The sequence below is a fragment of the Barbus barbus genome, assembly GCF_936440315.1.
Source record: "Barbus barbus genome assembly, chromosome: 11".
Taxonomy (NCBI): domain Eukaryota; kingdom Metazoa; phylum Chordata; class Actinopteri; order Cypriniformes; family Cyprinidae; genus Barbus; species Barbus barbus.
Window position 1 is genome coordinate 16698460 of NC_136739.1, and position 19349 is coordinate 16717808.

Genomic DNA, 19349 nt, shown 5'->3' on the forward strand with positions numbered 1-19349 from the left:
GCACATTTCAGCATGTCATGACAAGCCACTCAAGTGCATTTCCTTTAGAAAATGTTCTCCTAAAGCATCATACATATTTATCTCCACACATATTTTGTCACTGCAAACATCACTGGTCATCTGCTTTTCAGACAATGCGTTTTTCCCAAAAGTTTGTTTAAGGACTGTCACACAGCACCAAATTTTACAGCAATCACATTCAGAACATCATGCAATGCTGTGACACTCTTACAACCCCAAGGAAACAAGGCGTAGGTTGGAAAGCCCTACAACATTACTGAGCCAAAACCCTTCAGGACACAGATGCCCCCATTAAGTCACACACACATACCAGCCTTTTTTAGAAATCTTCATCAAACCCAAAAGAGGCCTCAATAGTGTCTGAACAGTAATGATTTAGTTTGTCATGCTTTACAATAAGATTCATTTTGTTACATTACTTAATGCATTAGATATTATGAACTATATTTTAACAATTTATTCTAGGTAAATGTTTAATGTTTATCATTCTAATGTAATAATTTAACTGGAAATCTTAACATATTAATAATATATATTTAGAAATTAACATTAACTGAGATTAATAAATGCTGTATTTTCTATTGTTGTTGTTGGTTAATAACACTTAAAGGGAAAAATGAAAAATGTCATCGTTTACTAAGTCTCAAGTTGTTCCAGTATGAATTTCTTTCTTCTATTGAACACAAAAGAAGATATTGTACAGAATGCTGTTAATCAAAGAGCTGCTGGAAGCCAGTGACTATTATTATATGAATAATAATAATAATAATACTAATACTATGTAATGGCCACCAGGCAGCAACTGTTAGGTTACCAACATTATTCAAAAATATCTTGTGTTCAGAAGAAAAATCATACAGGTTTGGAACAACATGAGGGTCCCCCATATTGGATAAGATATTTTATTCGTTATGACAACACTACTTGTTTGGTAATACTTTAACATAGGGACCATTTCTCATATTAACTAGTTACTTATTAGCATGCCTATTAACATATAATATATTTTTATTAGTACTTATAAAGCACATATTCTGCATGACCATATCCAACAGCCCTAATCTAGCCAATACCTAAACTTAACAACTACCTTACTAACTATTAATAAGCAGCAAATTAGGAGTTTATTAAGTTGCATCAATAGTTTGCTAATAGCGATAATTGGACCTTAAAATAAAGTATTGTTTTATATATAACTTTTATATTAATAGAAACAAGGACTGTTATAAATTAAATTGAGTTAATTCTCATTCTGTATGTTTTTCAATAAAAAAAAAAAGTTATTGAGGGAAAAAAAAAAGAAATAAGATTTCAGTTTTTGAAGAATACCCTTTGGAGCAACAAATTGGTATAGATTATTACATGTAATAACGTTAATGTAACTAACATAAACAGCAAAGACCCCAAAGACACTTTCTGGCGAATGCATTTCTCATTTCTTCCTTGCCTTGTTTTCAGTTTATCAGTGAATGCCTGGGCTTTGTAATGGGTGGTGTGCTGTTGCCATGGTGCATTAGCAAACACTCTGAAAGGTGTTGATGTAATGCATAATGTTTATCCAAAGTGGTGTTGCCCAGAGATAAGACGCACTCCTACACATACCCAACATTTGAATATTGGAGTATTTGCGTGGGTGTTATCCCATAATTCTTTTAACTACGCATTAAACACCCCTGCATCCACCCACTCAAGCACTGCAAGTACCACAGAGAAAGAAAGTTAAACGTGAGATTATTTGCCAAAATGCCAGAAGCCCATCTCAACATTCTATACTACAATCCTATTAGCAGTTGCCACACTGAAATTAAACCCTGACCATCCGCAAAACAAAACCTGGCTCAGAGAGCTTGTTGTAGAGAGGATTTGCATTTGCCCATATTTATGAAAATGCTATCATGGGGAAGAGGGTTTGTTTTGAGAGCAATGTGCGTGTAGTACAATTTGTTTGTTTTTAAGGCCAAAATGTGTACATTGTGTAACAAGGTTTGTGTGCATGCATGTGAGCTCATGTGTAACGTACTTGTGTGGGTTGACAGCAGATTAAAGTAGGAGGTGAGAATGAGTGGATGGCTTCATCGTAACATTATCATCTCGCATCTATGGGAGAGTTGAGCACAGGTCACAGGTCTTATGTGGGTGTATGCGGATCACACATGCCACCGCACATGCTGCATAGCTCTAAGAGCAACAACCAACAAAAACTGACCAGACTGCATAAGGTTGCTGTGAGTAGACCTGTGCTGCTTAAAACCACAGTGCAACTTATTAGAGAACACAGAGCTGATCTGTTTACTTGCGTGACACACTGATTACTGACCATATATGTTCAAACTGATGAACACGGTTTAAACTATTTTGTACCTTGCTATGAGTGGAACTGCATTACAACAGAGTCCACTGCATGATTCAGCTGGTTAACGCGCTCGCTTTAAAGGTGTTTTCATTAGGGATGCAATAATATTACACTCTGATGATAATGATAATCCAATAACTATTTTCAGTTTATCGACAGACCAATGGTTGGTTTTCAAAAATTACGTAAAACAGGAATATTGTGAAAATGTTTTAAAATATAAACATATTTTAAAATAAAATATTTATTCTTGTGATGGGAAAGCTGAATTTTCAGCAGCCATTACTCCAGTATCCCATAATTCTTCAGCAATCATTTTAATATACTGATCTGATGCTTAAGAAACATTTCTTATTATTATTGATGTTAAAAACAGCTTACAATTTAATTGCTTAAGGTTTTTGTGGAAACAGTAAAACTTTTTTTTAGGATCGTTTGATGAATGAAAAATTCAAAAGAAGAGCGTTTTTTGAAATAGAGATATTTTGTAACATTATAAATGTCTTTACAGTCACTTTTGTTTCCAATTTAAAGCACAGATTCTGAATTAAAAAAAAAAAAATCCCCAAAAATCGTATTGTTTCCAAAGTTTTAAAAGGAACTAGTGTACTGTATATTTATCAGTTTGTCAAAATAAAATTAAAATAACAAAAATTAATTTAGGTATCACAGCATTACAATGTACAGTATGACAATGGCTATTCATTTTTGAGATTTGCTAAATATTACACTTAATGTTATTAAATAACAATAAAAACAACGTTTTTAAAGATGAACTTAGAAATAGGGAAAATTAGCATGCACATACTACAACAAACAGCTGTGCATTTAAAACAGCTATAAAACTTTGTGCTTTCACTTTCAGTTGTGTTGGAATTTTATAGAAACGCCTCCTGAAATAATGACTCTATTCTAAAACACCCTACATCCAGTTTTGCTACAAGTCAGAATTTTCTGCTATTTTGGACTCATATATTATATAGTTTCGATGGTGAATACTAGCACATCCTGACGTAACATAAACAGGGCATCCTCTACCCAAAGGACAGAGAGCTCAAGTACCATAAATACATTAAAAAAATAAAACAATTTAAAACTACACACTGGCTTAATTAGCAGTGGAAAATAACCAACACCGCCTGTGTTAACTCCTGTGAAATGGTAGAGAGTGCAACAAAGATAGTGTGTTTGTGAGGACAACATGTCCCAGCTTGAAATATCTTGAGTCAGTTAAAAAACAAAAAAAACACTGACAGCTTCTGAGGAATCCAGAGCTACTGTGAGGAGAAATATGAGCTGAAATCCACTGTGGAACAGGCACAGAACACCTGATTGAGTCCTAACCAACACTCCTACTGAAGTCACAAGTCTTCTTTGGGTCTTTTGAAATATATCTAAAATAGCCATAAGGTCAACAATGCAGAGTGAGTAAATATATCTTGTGGTAACTTTTCCTTTATTCATGGTAAGGATGACTTCATCTGTGTGAATTGTGACATCATGACATATCACACTTAATACATTCCAAATATCACAAAGGACTGAATGTATAATTTTCTGCATTAAAGTACTTCAGAAGACCATTAAGAATGCTAGGAATTTGCAATTTCCACGGTCTGCCCTTTCCTGTTTCCTATTTTAGTGCAGAGGAATTCACGGGGAACGGAAGCAGATCTCCCACTCTCTGAACATTCCTAACTGTCATCTTGGCTTTTCCCGCAGCCGTTCATTATGACGACTACCGGGGACTAAATCTTTTCAGCAAATGAATCGCTTGTTCATTACATGCACTGACTCGTTAACAGTTTATTTTGAAACGTGGAGTAAATTATAAAAGTCCTGCATAACATCATCATAGAAATGTCTGTCATTGTCTAGTGCAAACAATTCATTGCGATTAAATCGAATCCAAAATAAAAGTTATGTAATATATGTGTGTGTACTGTATTTATTATGTATATACAGTTGAAGTCAAAACTTTACATACACCTTTCAGAATCTGCAAAATGTTAATTATTTTACCAAAATAAGAGGGATCATACAAAATGCATGTTATTGTTTATTTACTACTGACCTGAATACGATTTCACATAAATGTTTACATATAGTCCACAAGAGAAAATACGTTGAATTTAGAATTTCTGTTTTCACACCCCCACTCTTAATGCATGGTTTCTCCTTCTGGAGCATCAGTGAGCGTTTGAACCTTCTGTAATAGTTGCATATGAGTCCCTCAGTTGTCCTCAGTGTGGAAAGAGGAATCTCAAAATCATACAGTCATTGTTGGAAAGGGTTCAAATACACAAAAATGCTGGAAAACCAAAGAATTTGTGGGACCTGAAGGATTTTTCTGAAGAACAGCAGGCGGTTTAACTGTTCAGGACAAACAAGGGACTCATGAACAACTATCACTAAAAAAAAACACAGCTTTGGATCGTTCAGGTAACAACACAGTATTAAGAATCAAGTGCATGTAAACTTTTGAACGGGGTCATTTTTATAAATTCAACTATTATTTTCTTTTGTGGACTATATGTAAACATATTTTATGTGAAATATCTTATTCAGGTCAGAACTAAATAAACAATAACATGCATTTTGTATGATCCCTCTTATTTTGGTAAAATAATTAACATTTTACAGATTCTGAAAGGTGTATGTAAAGTTTTTACTTCAACTGTATATATAAATACACACATGCATATATAGATTTAAGAAAAATATGTTACATTTGTATATTAAATATATTTATATATCATATAAATTATATAAATATATAAATGTATATACATGTAAATATTTTCTAAATATATACTGTATGCGTGTGTATTTATATATACATAATAAATATACACAGTACACACACATATATTACATAAACAGAAACTTTTGTTTTGGATGCGATTAATCATGATGAGAAAATTACACATATTTACGGATGTATTGTTCACAATAAGATCTATGATGTGCAGTTAGAAAATAGATTTTGTGGATTTATTTCAAGTCGACTTTCTGCAATCTATTGTCAGTGCGAAACAAAACTTAAAAGCAAGGACTCGAGACCCTGGCGTGGATTCGGTGCTTTGACTGACTTGGTAAAGTGAAAAATTCAGTGACTCATTCACCACACACTGATATATAGAAACACTCACTGGTGTCTCAGAAAGATCTACTGAATGAATAACTTTGCTTAAGAGACTCAATAGATTCGACTCACTGAGATCCCTACCTACCTGGCTCTTTCTGGCTCTTGCTGACGTAAACTACGGTGAAACTCCTTATATGGGCATTTCTCCCGTTAGAGCGCGCCCGTGCACACATGGACCAGCTAGAGAGGAGCGCGCACGCATTTCATTCGGCTGCACTGCTGCACAGGACTCGCTCGGGAATAATGTCTATAACAAAGTGAGTTTTTGGTTGTGAGGGAAAGATAACCTTGTTTAGCTTCCCAAAAGAACCCAGCGTTACGTGAACAGTGCATGCAGTTTGTTTTTCAGGGCAGCAATGGAGTTTCTCAAGTGTTTGTTGATGCACGTTTGGACGCTGGATTTGCACATCGTTTGATACTGAAATATGGAGCAGTCCCAGCTATTAATGTCCCCGGTCATGATTCAGAGCTTCAGACTGTAAGTGAAAAGGCATCAAATGTCTCGGTTTTGTTTTCAATCGGCGCTCAAGTGCTCGTCACTCTTTAGCTCCGCCCACACAGCACGCCTCCAGGAGCTCGGTTTTTTTCGGAGAGAATCGTAAAGCTGTATTTTTCTTTTATTTATAAATATTATAAAAAGAAAAACTTTTTGGAGATATGAAGGATGCAGTACTATATATACTCAAGATTAAAATGAGACTTTAAGTGTCTCCTCATGAGAGTGTCCTTAATAACAACGTCAATAAGGTCGTAAGTTAATTATTCACGTCGTGCAATAAAAAGTAAACAAAAGAACTAATCCCTGCAGATCCCATAATCATCAGCCTTCAGAGTTCTGGTTTCTAAACACAAATGCATTCCTTTTCATTTAATAGGCATTGGTGTGTTCTGCTGGTCTTCAAAGATGGAAATGAAATCAAAAGTGCAAGGGGATTTCCATAGTACTCAGTATGAGGACAAGCTGGTCACATAGGAAGTCTTATTATGGACAGTAATAATATCCACTGCTTTAGTCCCACACCTGCTTAAATCTCTGTGTTGGGCGTTTATAATGATTCTGGAGACAATTGAAGTAGCCCAATTCTCTTTATCCCGGTGTCTTGACATTTTATCCAACCTGTCAGATTTTCCTACTGGGGCTTACTGCGCATGCGCACATCAATATGTCGCCCTTTTTCTCACGCTGAACAACAATATTTAATGCATCTGCATTACTGTAAGGGTATGTTTAGGGTTGTGGTAGGTGTAAACATTAATAAATCATAATTTAACCGGTAGCATTTTTTGTTGTCGAATTGTACAACCCACTGTTTTAATGAGAGGTAGGAAAATCTGACAGGGTAGCACAAATCGACAGAGCACCAGGACACTGTCCTGTCTGCAGCATGTACTGTAACGTTTATGTACATGCCGACGCAGACGTTTCATCTGCGTTCTGTTGAGTTAGAGGACTACAGTGAAAGTTTTAAAAGCCAAAACATCTTTAAGTGGTCAAAATGCGACACAACACATTTTGGGAAACATTCCCGTTTGAAACTATTCTAAGCGCATCTGACCGAGCAAGCGCAGCGTGCTAAACACAAATACAGCATCACTTCATCACTTTACCTGCTTCAACCGTATCCGTTAGGTCGTAATTAGCTGCTGTCCGGGGGAATTCTTTCAGTTTTCTTGTGCTGAGGTTCAGAAATCCGGAGTTCGCCGCATCCTCCAGAGCTCTCTCCAAACCCCGGCTGAGAGGCAGGTTCGTGTTGGAGCCCAGTCCGCTCAGGTTCGCCTGTAATGCGGCAGAGGGCAGCTGGGAATGAGGACGGGGCTCCGGTCCCAGCGTCGCCATGTTCGCCCCGTCGGAAAAAAAAAAGCTCGTCGAAAGGCTCTGCTATCGGCTATATCCCAAAGAAAATGTGCTGGTCTCAACAGCGGTGGGTGAATTTCCTCCTAGCGCGCTATCTGACTGTCCATAACGCGTCTGCGCAGTTTGCTTTTGGACCTGAGCTCGTGCCAGTAACGGGATTGATGGCTTTTACTGCAGCGCCATCTGCTGCACGTGCACAGCAGCTGCCAACAAATGGTGATGTTGAGCAGAATGCTGTTAGAAAACTTTACTGAATGGATTATAAATTATTAAAGCCTCAGCTCTCGGGAATTCATGGTTGTTGTTATACCAAATGGTGTTAAGCACACAATAAATGCATGTTCTCTTTTTTTTTTTTTTTTTTTTTTTTTTATTATTATAACTCATAATTAGAAAAAAAAGTTTGAAACTAAATAGTAATATGAAAGTAAAATATTAAGTTTTTATGTAATAAAATATCATTTTATAATACAGCACACGCTAGAGTTTTAATTTATAACCCTGTGTGCTGTGCTACAATAAAATAATATTTTACTCCATAAGTTAACTGTGCATATTATTTTTTCTTTTTTGATAGCTTCATATCCCAAATTAAATTTTAGTCATTGACATTACTCATTCAATTAAATGAATTAACATTTTTATGAATTGATCAGACTGAGGAGAACAGTGCCATTCTAAAAGCATTGGTGCCATTTTGAACATTTTGAAAGTGTAAAAAAAAAAAAAAAATTTATTAAGATCAAGGTTGAAAATATATGGCTGACTTGTGTAATTACATTGTGTACTGTATTGACCTCAATAACTGACTTTACAAGAACACCCAAAGGAAATTGTATTAATAGGCTATGGCATATTAAATATAAAACATATTAAATCGTTAAAACAATTAGGTTATAGTGTTTGACCTTTAGTTATATGTGGAATGCTCCCCCCATAAGATTGGTCATCTAATCAAGCAAGTTAGATACTGTTCTGCTTCTCTAAAGAAATCCTACATTGGCTAATATTTAGAGACTGAGGAAGTGAAACTGCTGGAGACTTATCAGATCATGTCATAAACGAAAGCTGCAGCTTTACTTCTAGTTCCCCGAATGAAATATGGTGAGTTTTATTGGTTTTTATCTCTTTACTAGGTCAAATATCACAAAATCAAACACGGAGTCTTTACTCTCAGCTGTCTGTCAGATCCTTGTGAAACACGGATACAGTTTCCAACCTACATATTGTTGCAGTTGTGAATCTTAAAGGGATAGTTCACCCAAAGTGTTGTTTTGGATCTAAGAGTAACCTGTCTTGCAGCTTTGGAACAACATGGAACAACAATCATTATTTTAGTGATTTGTAGTTTCTCTCAGTGACTGTATAGAATGATGGTAAAAATAAACTAGACTATTTAACCAAAATGATTTACCTTTTTCCCTGAGTGTTTACTGTTCTTTCCTCTCCCATCCTCCAGGCAAATGCGGGTAATAGCTGTGGCTTTGTTAGCTGGTTAGTGAATTCTGATTTAAATGATAATCACTCCGACAGCACTGATGATGATGATGATGATGGTATTTATGAAGATGGACTGAAAATGTGCAAATGTAACTCTCCAGACGCTGAATGGGATTCAGGCCTGTTCGAGCCTGAGGAAGAGTACCATCTCCCCCGGAGCAGCCCTGTCATATCCCGCAAGAGACATAACACAGAGACAGAAAAACAGTCTGGTCTGTCTTTGACACCTCCAATATGGGAACTATCTATCTCTCCAACTGTGAAATCTAATTATTCAATTCCACATAGACTGGTAGAGTCCAGTCGCTCAGAGAAAGAGAGAAACCTTGATCACTGTGATTCACCCAAGGGCCCTTCAGGACAGACACAGTTCCTCACAGATATTCAGTGCACAGGAATTTCACCTGTCTCTCAGGACACTCGCAGCCACTCTTTTGTTTCTGGACGGTTACATGAGGGTTTCCAGTCAAAGACTAAAAGAAGAGCCTGCTCTGACCTCCCACCAGCATCTGGTCAGAGGAGATCAGACCAAGCTAAGAAACATGGATCATATGTAGATCACTCCACTGCAGACCTCTACAGTCTGGACCAGGTACACTGTAAAAAATGATTTCTTGAATTTACTTAAAAATATAGTGCATCATTTTCGCAAGCCACTTTTTAAGCTTTTTCATGTGGAATCTCTAGCATTATTAACTAAGAAACCTCAGCAGTACCTAAATATTTGAGGATCCCTGTCAACATTTTACTTAAATGTCAACTAACAAACTGAAGTTATTTAACCCTAAAGGTCTGTGTCTATGTATTTAAATCTTTTAGATTATTATATTAAGACTAGATATTGTTCATGTACTTTTTATTATATTTAATTAATCTTAAATTAATATTAATGAAAGGAAATGACAACTAGATAATTACAAGTTTTATTGGTAACAAAATATGTAAAGTTTCATAAATTACTGTACATAGAGGATCCCTTTTTGATAACATTTTGGGAAATCCAGCTTCTGTTTTAGATGTGTCTTGTTATAATTTTGGCAAAGTAAAGTGTGTATTTTTATCATTGTTTATGTGCAGGAAAATGCTCATTTTGTAGTTGTGGATATGGTGCTGGAAATGCTGGAGGCCGTGAAATGGGTCGTGTGTTTGCAGCAGTTAAAAAACACTCATCCTCGTCAAGACAGATGTGAAAAACAAAATGCGTCAAAAACCGACTCAATCTATTCCTTTGACAGCGGGTTTGAGGGTAAGATCAGATTGAGTTGCAGCAAAGCCCTGTGTCATCCACATGTGATGTGGTTGTGCCAAAGATCAGATAATGCTGACCTGCTCTGTTTAAAACTAACAACTCATCATTAATTAGTATTTACAGTACTTCTGCAGTATTTTACTTTTCTAAAGTGTTTTGTTTTGGAAAAGTCTTTTGCTGAAATCCACTTTACTGCAGTTATAGGTAACATTTTACATTAATGTTCAAATGTTAACATTAGGTAATGCATATAATTAACTTATAAATATACTGTTGATAAATATTTAATCATTTAGTAGATATTCTCTAATTTTCAGTGTCGTCCATGGCTGTTTAATATAAACACAACTGGTGCCATCTTATCTCTCAGTTATCAAATGTAGTGGATCAAGAGATTAATGTTGTACAATAATGTAAAATAGTGTATGCCAAATTACCTAATTATAAAATAAATGCATTTTTAAATAGTCATAATGCAAAAGAATGTCACCCCAACATGCAGATTGTTTACTAGTTAGTGAATTTTACACATAAATCTATTCACATTCTGGTGCAAATTAAAAGAAAAATCTTGTTGGTCATATACAGTCATTGCCAAAAATATTGGCACCCTTGGTAAATATGATCAAAGAAGGCTGTGAAAATTAATCTGTATTGTTAATCCTTTTGATCTTTTATTTAAAAAATTCACAAAAATCTAACCTTTCATTGGATAATAAGAATTTAAAATGGGGGGAAATATCATTATGTCAATATTGCATTCCCTTAATCATCACAATGAGAAAAAAACTAAGAATATATTTCTGATGTGCAGCACAGCAAAAGATAACTGAGCTTCACAAATTAGTGAAGTGGCTTTAAGAAAAGAGCTAAAGCAGTGAAAATTCCCATTTCCACCATCAGGGCAATAAATAAAAATGTCCAATCAACAGAAAATGTTACGAAACTGCCTGGAAGAGGACATGTATCTATATCGTCCTAATGCACGGTGAGAAGGAGAGTTTGTGTGGCCAAAGACTCTCCAAGGACCACAGCTGGAGAATTGCAGAAAATAGTTGAGTCTCGGGGTCAGAAAACCTTTAAAAAAATTGTCAAACAGCCCCTACATCACCACATGTTGTTCGGGAGGGTTTCAAGAAAAATTCTCCTCACTCATCCAAAAACAATCTCCAGCATATTCAGTTGTCAGACACGACTGGAACTTCAAATGGGACTTGCTTCTATGGTCAGATGAAACTATAAAATGAGCATTTTAGCAGCAAACACTTAAAATGGGTTTGGTGAACACAGGGGTAAAAAGTACCCCATGTGTACAATGAAATATACTGCTGTATTTTTGATGTTGTGGGCCTATATTTCTGCTGGAGGTCCTGGACATCTTGTTTAGACACATGGCATCATGGATTGTATCAAATACCAACAGATAAAAAAATCTATAAGTGACTGACTGTTAGAAATCTTATAATGGGCCATGTTTGGATCTTCCAACCGGACAATAATCCAAGCACAAACCTCAAAAACAACACAAAAATGGGTCACCGAGCACAAAACCAAGCTTCTGCTGGCCATTCCAGTCCTCTGACCTGAACCCTGTAGAAAATGAGTGTGTTGAACTGAAGAGAAGAAGCACCAACATGGAGCTGTGAATTTGAAGGGTCTGGAGTGATTCTGGATGAAGGAATGGTCTCTGATCTCTTGTCAGGTGTTCTCTAACCTCATCAGGCATTATAGGAGAACACTTTGAGCTGTTAAACTGGCAAATGGAGGTTTCAAAAAGTATTGAATAAAAGGGTGCCGTTAATTGTGGCCAATGTGTATTAGAGAAAAACATTTATTTCATAATGATATTTCCCCCCATTTTAAATTCTTATTATCTAATGAAAGGTTAGATTTTTGTGAATTTTTTAAATACAAGATCAAAAGGATTAACAATGCAGATACATTTTTCACAGCCTTCTTTGATCATATTTACCAAGGGTGCTGATATTTTTGGCCATGACTGTAGGAAGTGTATTTGTTTCTTTTCGTTTTTTAAAATTCCTTATTTCCACCAGATGACAGCACCCCCAAACTGTCTTCAAACAGACACTCCCTGGCTTCTTTTCAGAGGTATGCAGTGAATTCGGCACTTACTAATTCAGGTCACTGTGTTTGGTTTTTGTATGCATCAATTCCAGGATTGTTTTATTTGCAGTTGTCTACAGAGCTCCAGAATATGGCGTTCTGCTGAAGATTTAGCCCACCATTTGGTGTCAGAGTTCAGGAAGCAGTGGTTCCCCTCTGAGCTACTGCTAAACCCTGACAACCGCAACTCTGCTCTGCAGGAAGTGAGAATGGTTATGCATAAACACACATTCATGCTATGAGCACACACAGGTGCAGCCACAGAAACAGACACACGTCTCCCTTTATCTGCTACATAGTGTACATGAAACATTTTTAAGGACATACAGTAATTTTTTTAAGGACATTAATTTTCACAATATTTTATTTAGCACTTCTAATAAATGAAAACACGCACACTTCTGTCTTTTCCATAGGTCTCTGTCCCTGTTATGGCAAATGACAGGATCAGTCTAACTGAAGAGATTGTGCAGAAGACCAGAATGAGAGGAACATTAACCTGGGCTCCACCCAGATTTCAGATCATCTTCTGTGTCCAACCAACACACAGGTCAGTAAGACCACCATTTCCACATTATCCCATTCATGAGAGATGGACTCTCTTGGTCAGTGTTACACTTGCGAAAAACTTAAGCAACTGTTTTAGCATTTACTTAATATAAAGAATATACTTAAGTGCAAACTGAATGTAAATTTATTTATTTTTTCCAAAGAAATGTTTTCTAATTTAAATGTTTATTACTTATTTATATTAAAATTATATGTAGCTTCAAATGCTTTTTTGACATACTTAATTGGGACTTTATAAACTGAAACTTTATAAACTGATAACTGCCAAATACTGATTTATGGTATGGTTACTGATTTTAAGTAGTTTAAAATATAATGTTGTTTCTACTGAAACTTGCATTTCTTGTATTTAAATATATTTGCAATTGGGCATTTGCAATGATGAAGCTGCATGGAATTTAGTACATTTAGAATATATTTACTCTAAATTGAATATTGAATAACAAACCACAGTTAAAAATAAAATCAAATATTTTTTTTACACATGCTATAGTTTGTTTGTCAACACAACAAAATGTACATCTTTAACAAAAAAAATGTAATTACATGATTTAAACATTTCTTTAAATCAAACTTTTCATTATACATCATTATAATGCACACTTTTTAAAATTATATTTAAGTGTTATAAGAAACAGTCATGAAATTGTACTCTTTTAAAGTACATTTAAGTGGTTTTTTATGTCATTAATATTACGTTTTAAAAATGCATTTTTAAGATTAGAAGTACACTACAAGTGCACATTGATACAGGCATATTTCTTTTTCACAAGGGTATGTAAATATTTGTTTATCTTTTAATCAGGCGCAGTGATGTTATTGCTTCCCAGCACTTCCTGTGTGCAGGCTGTGGTACTAAAATCGAGCCCAGTGAGTATAAAGCTGCTTCTATATGAGCCATGTGATCCAAAGCTTTGAGTGTTCTGACATTAAGCTTTCACTACTCTCTCCCAAGGGTATATGAAGAAATTGCGGTATTGTGACTACCTGGGTAGATACTTTTGTGATGGCTGTCACGGCAGTTTGGAATCAGTGATTCCAGGTCGGGTTCTGAATAACTGGGATTTTGCATCGTATCCGATCTGCCATTTCTCCAGACAGTTACTGGACTCTATATGGCAGCAACCGCTCTTCAAACTTACAAGTGTGGCCAAGAACCTGTACAGTCAGGCCAAAGAGCTGCAGCGTTTCAGAGTGAGTGTTTCATTCTGCCCTGGTGCAATATTATATTATAGAAGTAATATTAATCACAGAATAATAATCATTAAAGTACTCTTGTTAAAAGTTACCTATTGTTTATTCGTTGTTATATCTACTATAAATTCTGATCAAATGCCTCAAGTTAGCTCTGCAGGAAGTGAGAGTGATTATGCATAATTTTTGGAAATCTAGATATGAACTGGTTTTAATTACACTACTTTTCAAAGTTTTGGAGTCAGTGAGATTTTGAATGTTTTTGAAAGAATCTTTGCTTTTAATGCTCACCCAGACTACTTTTTTATATAAAAAATGCTGTAAAAACAGAAATATTGTGAAAATATTTTACAATTTTAAATTTCTATTTTAACTTATTTTGTATTTATTTTCATTTATTGTTATGGCAAAGCAGAATTTTCAGCAGCCTTGAATCTTCAGTTTCACACTATCCATCAGAAATCATTCTAATATGCTGATTTGGTGCTCAAGTAACATATTATTATTATTATTATTACTGTTGAAACACTCGTGCTGCTTAATATATTTGTAGAAACCATGCTAGATTTATTTTCAGGATTCTTTGATGAATAGGAATTTTAAAAGAACAGCAATAATTTAAAATATAATTTTGTAATTTTTTGTAACATTATAAATATCACTTTTTATTCATTTAATGTGTCCTTGCTGAATAAAAGTGTTAATTAAAATCTTACTGACCCCAAAACTGAATGGTAGTGTACATAATGTAAAAAAAAGAAAAACATTAAAGGATTATAACAGGGTGACCATATTTTAGTTTTCCAAGAAGAGGACAGTAGGGGGTGGGGTTCGTGGGCGGGGACATGGGGGGGGGGGGGGGGGGGGGTGTCTTTGCCTAACAGTATATGTAGCAAGGTTTTTTTTGTTTGTTTCTTTGCTTTTTTTGTTTTTATAATAAATAAAAAGAAAACAAGTAGATAGAATAGAAAATGAATAGGGAATGCTAGTGTTAGAGGGTAATTTTTAAATACAAAAATAAAGCAAGCTAATAGAACAGAAAAAGAATAGATAATACTAGTGTTAGAAAGTCATTATTTATAATAAATAAAAAGAAAATAAGTAGAAAGAATAGGGAATGATAGTGTTAGAGGGTCATGTTTTTTGGGGGTTTTTTTTTTAACGCAGATAAAATTAGAATTAGCATTAGAGTAGAGAGTGCTAGAGTTAGAGGGTCAAATGAAGATGAAAGAGATGTGTTTTCAGCCATTTCTTGAAAATATTAAGGACTCATCTGCTTGGATTGAGTTGGGCAGTTCATTACACCAGGAGGGAACAGTTAATGTAAAAGTCCATGAAAGTTTTATCATGTGCAGAATGCTAAATCAATACAAGCATTTCAGTCAAATGTAATTTATGCATTAAAAAGCTATTTAAAAAAGAAAAGAAAAAGAATATTCTCACTTTGTACTAGACTCAAAGTGCTTTGATGGTTTTTGGCCTCCGCATGAGCTTTTTGTAGAGTGTCTGTATGTCTTTTAATGATTTCATGTCAATCAGGCAGCATTATATTAATTCTGTGTTATCTTTTATTTTAGGAACTACAGGAGCAACTTATATCCATTAAAAAACTTCTGAGCGCATGCAGACGATCAGCTGGGTGATTTACCAGCCCTCTTGTTTCTGACCTTTTTAAATGCAGAGATTTCATAATGAACATTTTTGGCAGTTAAATATAGTCTTAAAACAAACAGTATATGATGTTTCTTTCAGAAAGTTGGGTGTGGGTAAGTTTTTCTTTTTTGACACTTGTTTCTCTAACCAGAGTACTTGACGAGTTTGAACAACTTCCTGCTCATCTGATGCAGGAACTGCACCTCTTCTCAATGCATGACCTCATCAGGGTAAAAAAGGGTCAGCTCTGTACCATAGCGAAAGCATTGATGCAGTTTGCTGTCGCTCACATAGACACATGTGAGGTTTGTCCAACTATACACCGTCAGACATCTCCATATTGTTCCATGTTGATGCCCACAAATAAAATAATAAATGTATACATAGATAGTGTTTGAGAGTGTTTAACAGTCCTCGTCTCTATTGTGTTCTTCAGCTGTGTCAGGCCAAAGGCTTTATCTGTGAGTTCTGTCACGGGGAGGAAGTGCTTTTCCCTTTTCAGAGAGACACCTGCACCCGCTGCCAAGGTCAGACATCAACATACTACAAGTATTTTCAACACACTATGTTAATAATTACTGTCAAAGTCTTGAGACTTTTGGAAGCAATGTTTTTGTCCACCTTGGGTTATTGTGCTTAATCATTTATTAGTCAGTGGAAGATGAGAACTTAATGAGAGTAAGCTGGTATAAGGCCATTCCTGTATTTCATAAAATGATAGTTGCCTTGTCCCTTGGATTTTTTTTCTTTTCGTCAGACTGCAGAACCTGTTTCCACATCTCATGTTTCCGTGATGAATCATGTCCCAAATGTACCAGACTGCAAAAACAAAAGAGACTTCAGGAAGACATCAGTTTATGAATTCTCCTACATGTCCCTCACGGCATTTTAAAGCTGCATGTGTAAAAACATCCAGGTGTTCAGACCTCTTGGAATGTTCAGCTACTGATATGTATTATATGCTGTAATTTTGTAAAGCATAGATGAATATATTTTTCATATTGTTTTATGTTGTACATTGCATTTCCATTAATCAGAATCAGAATCAGCTTTATTCGCCAAGTGTGAGCACAGAGACGTGCCAACCTCTATTATGTTCATTTTTTTGAATGGTTACAGAGAATCAGGATTAATTTGAGTGCCAGAGAATGTGATCACTCAGATTTGAAAACACACAGCTGGAATTTGGATATTAAAATTCATCTGTACACATTTACTCTCCCTGACAATATACAAATGTTTTTTTTTTCCCCTCCGTTTTCCGCCACTGGATATTTTTCCACCACATCTCAAATTATGGAATGCATTTGCATTTTATATTATTTAATATAAAAAATTATTGGTTTTTAATATTTTATTTATTATTATTTAATCATTTTATTTTTTACGATTTAAAACTAATATATGTTTAAGATTTAAAGTCTGAGTCAAGAGTAAAACAATAAAATCTACTGGCAATTAAGTAGAAAAAGTGTCCTATTTAAATTTGTTGAAAAAGAACATCGGAATGGCACCTACAAATGCTCAAAAAGAGAGCTGAATCCTATTATTTAAAGGACTAATAACTCGACACAAAATGTGCTGTCAGAAGTGGGATTCGAACCCACGCCTCCATTCGGAGACCAGAAAGCCCGCTTCACAGGAAGGTTTGAACCTTGAGTCTGGCGCCTTAGACCGCTCGGCCATCCTGACATAAGTCATCAGCAGCACTGAAGCCTTTCTGTCTATTACTCAGTGATCTATCATCGTACATAAATCTCAGTTAAAGCAGCATTGCCTATTTCAAAATGTTGTAGATGTTAAGAAACGAACTGAATACTTGAATTGTTCAGAAACAGACGAACAGCTCGAGCGCTAGCATTAGACTATCGATATAGCCAAAGTCCCTAGTCTTTGATATAGCAGAACATGAGAGCAAAATGTATGAAATATGAAAAGATTATAAACCGGAATAGTACAACTATTTCTGCGTGAAGAGAAATGCGCAAGAAAGCGTTTGTGTGCTAGACTTGTTTTGGGAAATAAAGAGATATTGGGCACTGATCAGAATTCTGAATCAGTTTTGCTGACTTAAAGAGTTGAAGAAAAAATTATTACATTGCTCATAAGGATTTCGTTTTTTAAAATTGTTTAGTACATAAATGTTTGGGATCATACACATTTTACAAAGATTAATTTTGAAGTAAATTCATTAGAGATTCGTTCGCATTGTTTTATGATTATGCACAGCATAAAACAAATCAAGCCTCGTTCACAATAGGCCTATTATAACTAACAACATTTTGTAAAGTTTAACTAGTTAAATTATGCACACAATAGCATAAGAACATGTAAATATAATGGAAAATGTTTCAGTCTACCAAAAAAAACAAAAAGGAAAAAAAGTGTTTCAGTTGTGTAAACGCTCCCTCTAGTGGTGGCAGGACTGGAGCAGGTGTTCCCTTTAGGAAGGAAATAAAACAATTAGCATTCTGTTGCATAGTAGGCCTATTTGCATTTTATAGCGTTTAAATGTCCATTTATACTGACCAGTCTTTTTATTGACATTTATTCCATTTCTACAGCAGGGCGTTTTTTTTTTCACAGACATGGTGTCAAGCAGGATTTTGGGGCAATTCCAGAGGCACCAGCTAAGAAAAGAGCACACCCTTTTTATATAGTGAATTCAACCATAAAAAACACAAAGTATCTGTTAAAGTCAAAGACGCTCATAAACAGCCTCATGCAGTGTGTTTCCTCTGGAGAGATGCTCATCATGTACTGATGAAAGAGCAGCAGGGGTCTGATGTCAGAGCACTGTAATGTTGACTCTGATTGATGGCACTCAGCCGCGGCGAGGGGTTAATGAAACTGTGTCTCTTCCCTTTTTTCCCTATCATGCATATCCCTTCATTTCAAGCATTTCATGCTTGTCAGTAGTTTATTTCCTTTATCTCACTCTCTCTGTTTTTCTCAGCATCCTCTGGAGGGTTTCTGTACTCCTTGTCCTTTATGATAAGGTTGTTGTTTTTTTTCCTTTGATTGAGTGACCAGGTATAGTGTATTTGAAAGTTTTGCGCAAGTTCTGTAAGGAAGAAAGAAAATGAAGGTGAACCCGGACATCCAGGACCAGAACACTGCAAGTGTGGCATGAATTGGAGTTTAGGCCTTAAATATGTCCAACTAAACACTTGTCACTCTATTCTAGTCCATATCTCATGACACAAGCTGTTTGATTAACTGTATCGTTAATGACTAAAATCATGCTTAACTGAAGAAGAAACAGAGGCTGAAGACAAGTATATGTGAGCATGTTAAATTAGGTGCATGCATTTTTTTTATGTAGGCTATTACCTTTGTGTCTAAAATGTATCCACATTCTGTCATCATCTATTTGAATGAGAATATGTATATGTGACTTATCTAAAATGTTATTTTATTTATTTACTTATTTTGTTACATAACGTTACCTATTTACGAAGACGATTGCCCCCCCCCCCGACTTTTTTTTTGGCAAGTATTTTTACTTCAACATCTATGAACCAGCTAAAACACGATAACAGAACACACAGAAAACAGCAAATTTGCTCCTCTTTTCCATACACGACACGTGCATGGGGCGGACACTGCCACATTAGCACTAAGTCAAATGTAGACCAGGCAGCGCTTCCTTGGTTACCAGCCTAGCAACGCCAACACACTT

The 19349-nt window shown here is 35.4% G+C and overlaps 2 protein-coding genes across 7 annotated transcripts in view; one reads left to right on the top strand and one right to left on the bottom strand.

Moving 5' to 3' along the window:
* The window catches only part of lrch1 (leucine-rich repeats and calponin homology (CH) domain containing 1), a 57406-nt gene extending 49878 nt beyond the window's left edge, over nucleotides 1–7528 (bottom strand). For all 4 annotated transcript variants that reach the window (XM_079428123.1, XM_079428124.1, XM_079428122.1 and 1 more), the window contains exon 1: nucleotides 7131–7528. In XM_079428123.1, the coding sequence (XP_079284249.1) occupies nucleotides 7131–7359 (229 nt within the window). In that variant the 5' untranslated portion in view covers nucleotides 7360–7528. The remainder of the gene's footprint in view (nucleotides 1–7130) is intronic.
* LOC306876743 (protein associated with UVRAG as autophagy enhancer-like) lies at nucleotides 5690–16894 on the top strand. 3 transcript variants are annotated; one of them, XM_079428126.1, is made up of 14 exons: nucleotides 5690–5779; nucleotides 5860–6000; nucleotides 8837–8871; nucleotides 8979–9469; nucleotides 9955–10123; nucleotides 12181–12235; nucleotides 12321–12453; nucleotides 12667–12800; nucleotides 13626–13690; nucleotides 13776–14014; nucleotides 15592–15653; nucleotides 15819–15972; nucleotides 16104–16194; nucleotides 16425–16894. In XM_079428126.1, exons 2-14 carry the CDS (start codon nucleotides 5948–5950, stop codon nucleotides 16526–16528), a joined length of 1785 nt encoding a protein of 594 aa, XP_079284252.1. In that variant the 5' UTR covers nucleotides 5690–5779; nucleotides 5860–5947; the 3' UTR covers nucleotides 16529–16894. The 3 variants fall into 3 exon arrangements, with proteins under 3 accessions (XP_079284252.1, XP_079284253.1, XP_079284251.1); XM_079428127.1 differs by having other exon boundaries at nucleotides 5690–6000; nucleotides 16425–16888; XM_079428125.1 differs by lacking the exons at nucleotides 5690–5779; nucleotides 5860–6000 and adding an exon at nucleotides 8413–8481 and having other exon boundaries at nucleotides 8837–9469; nucleotides 16425–16888.
* Nucleotides 16895–19349: the final 2455 nt, after the last annotated feature.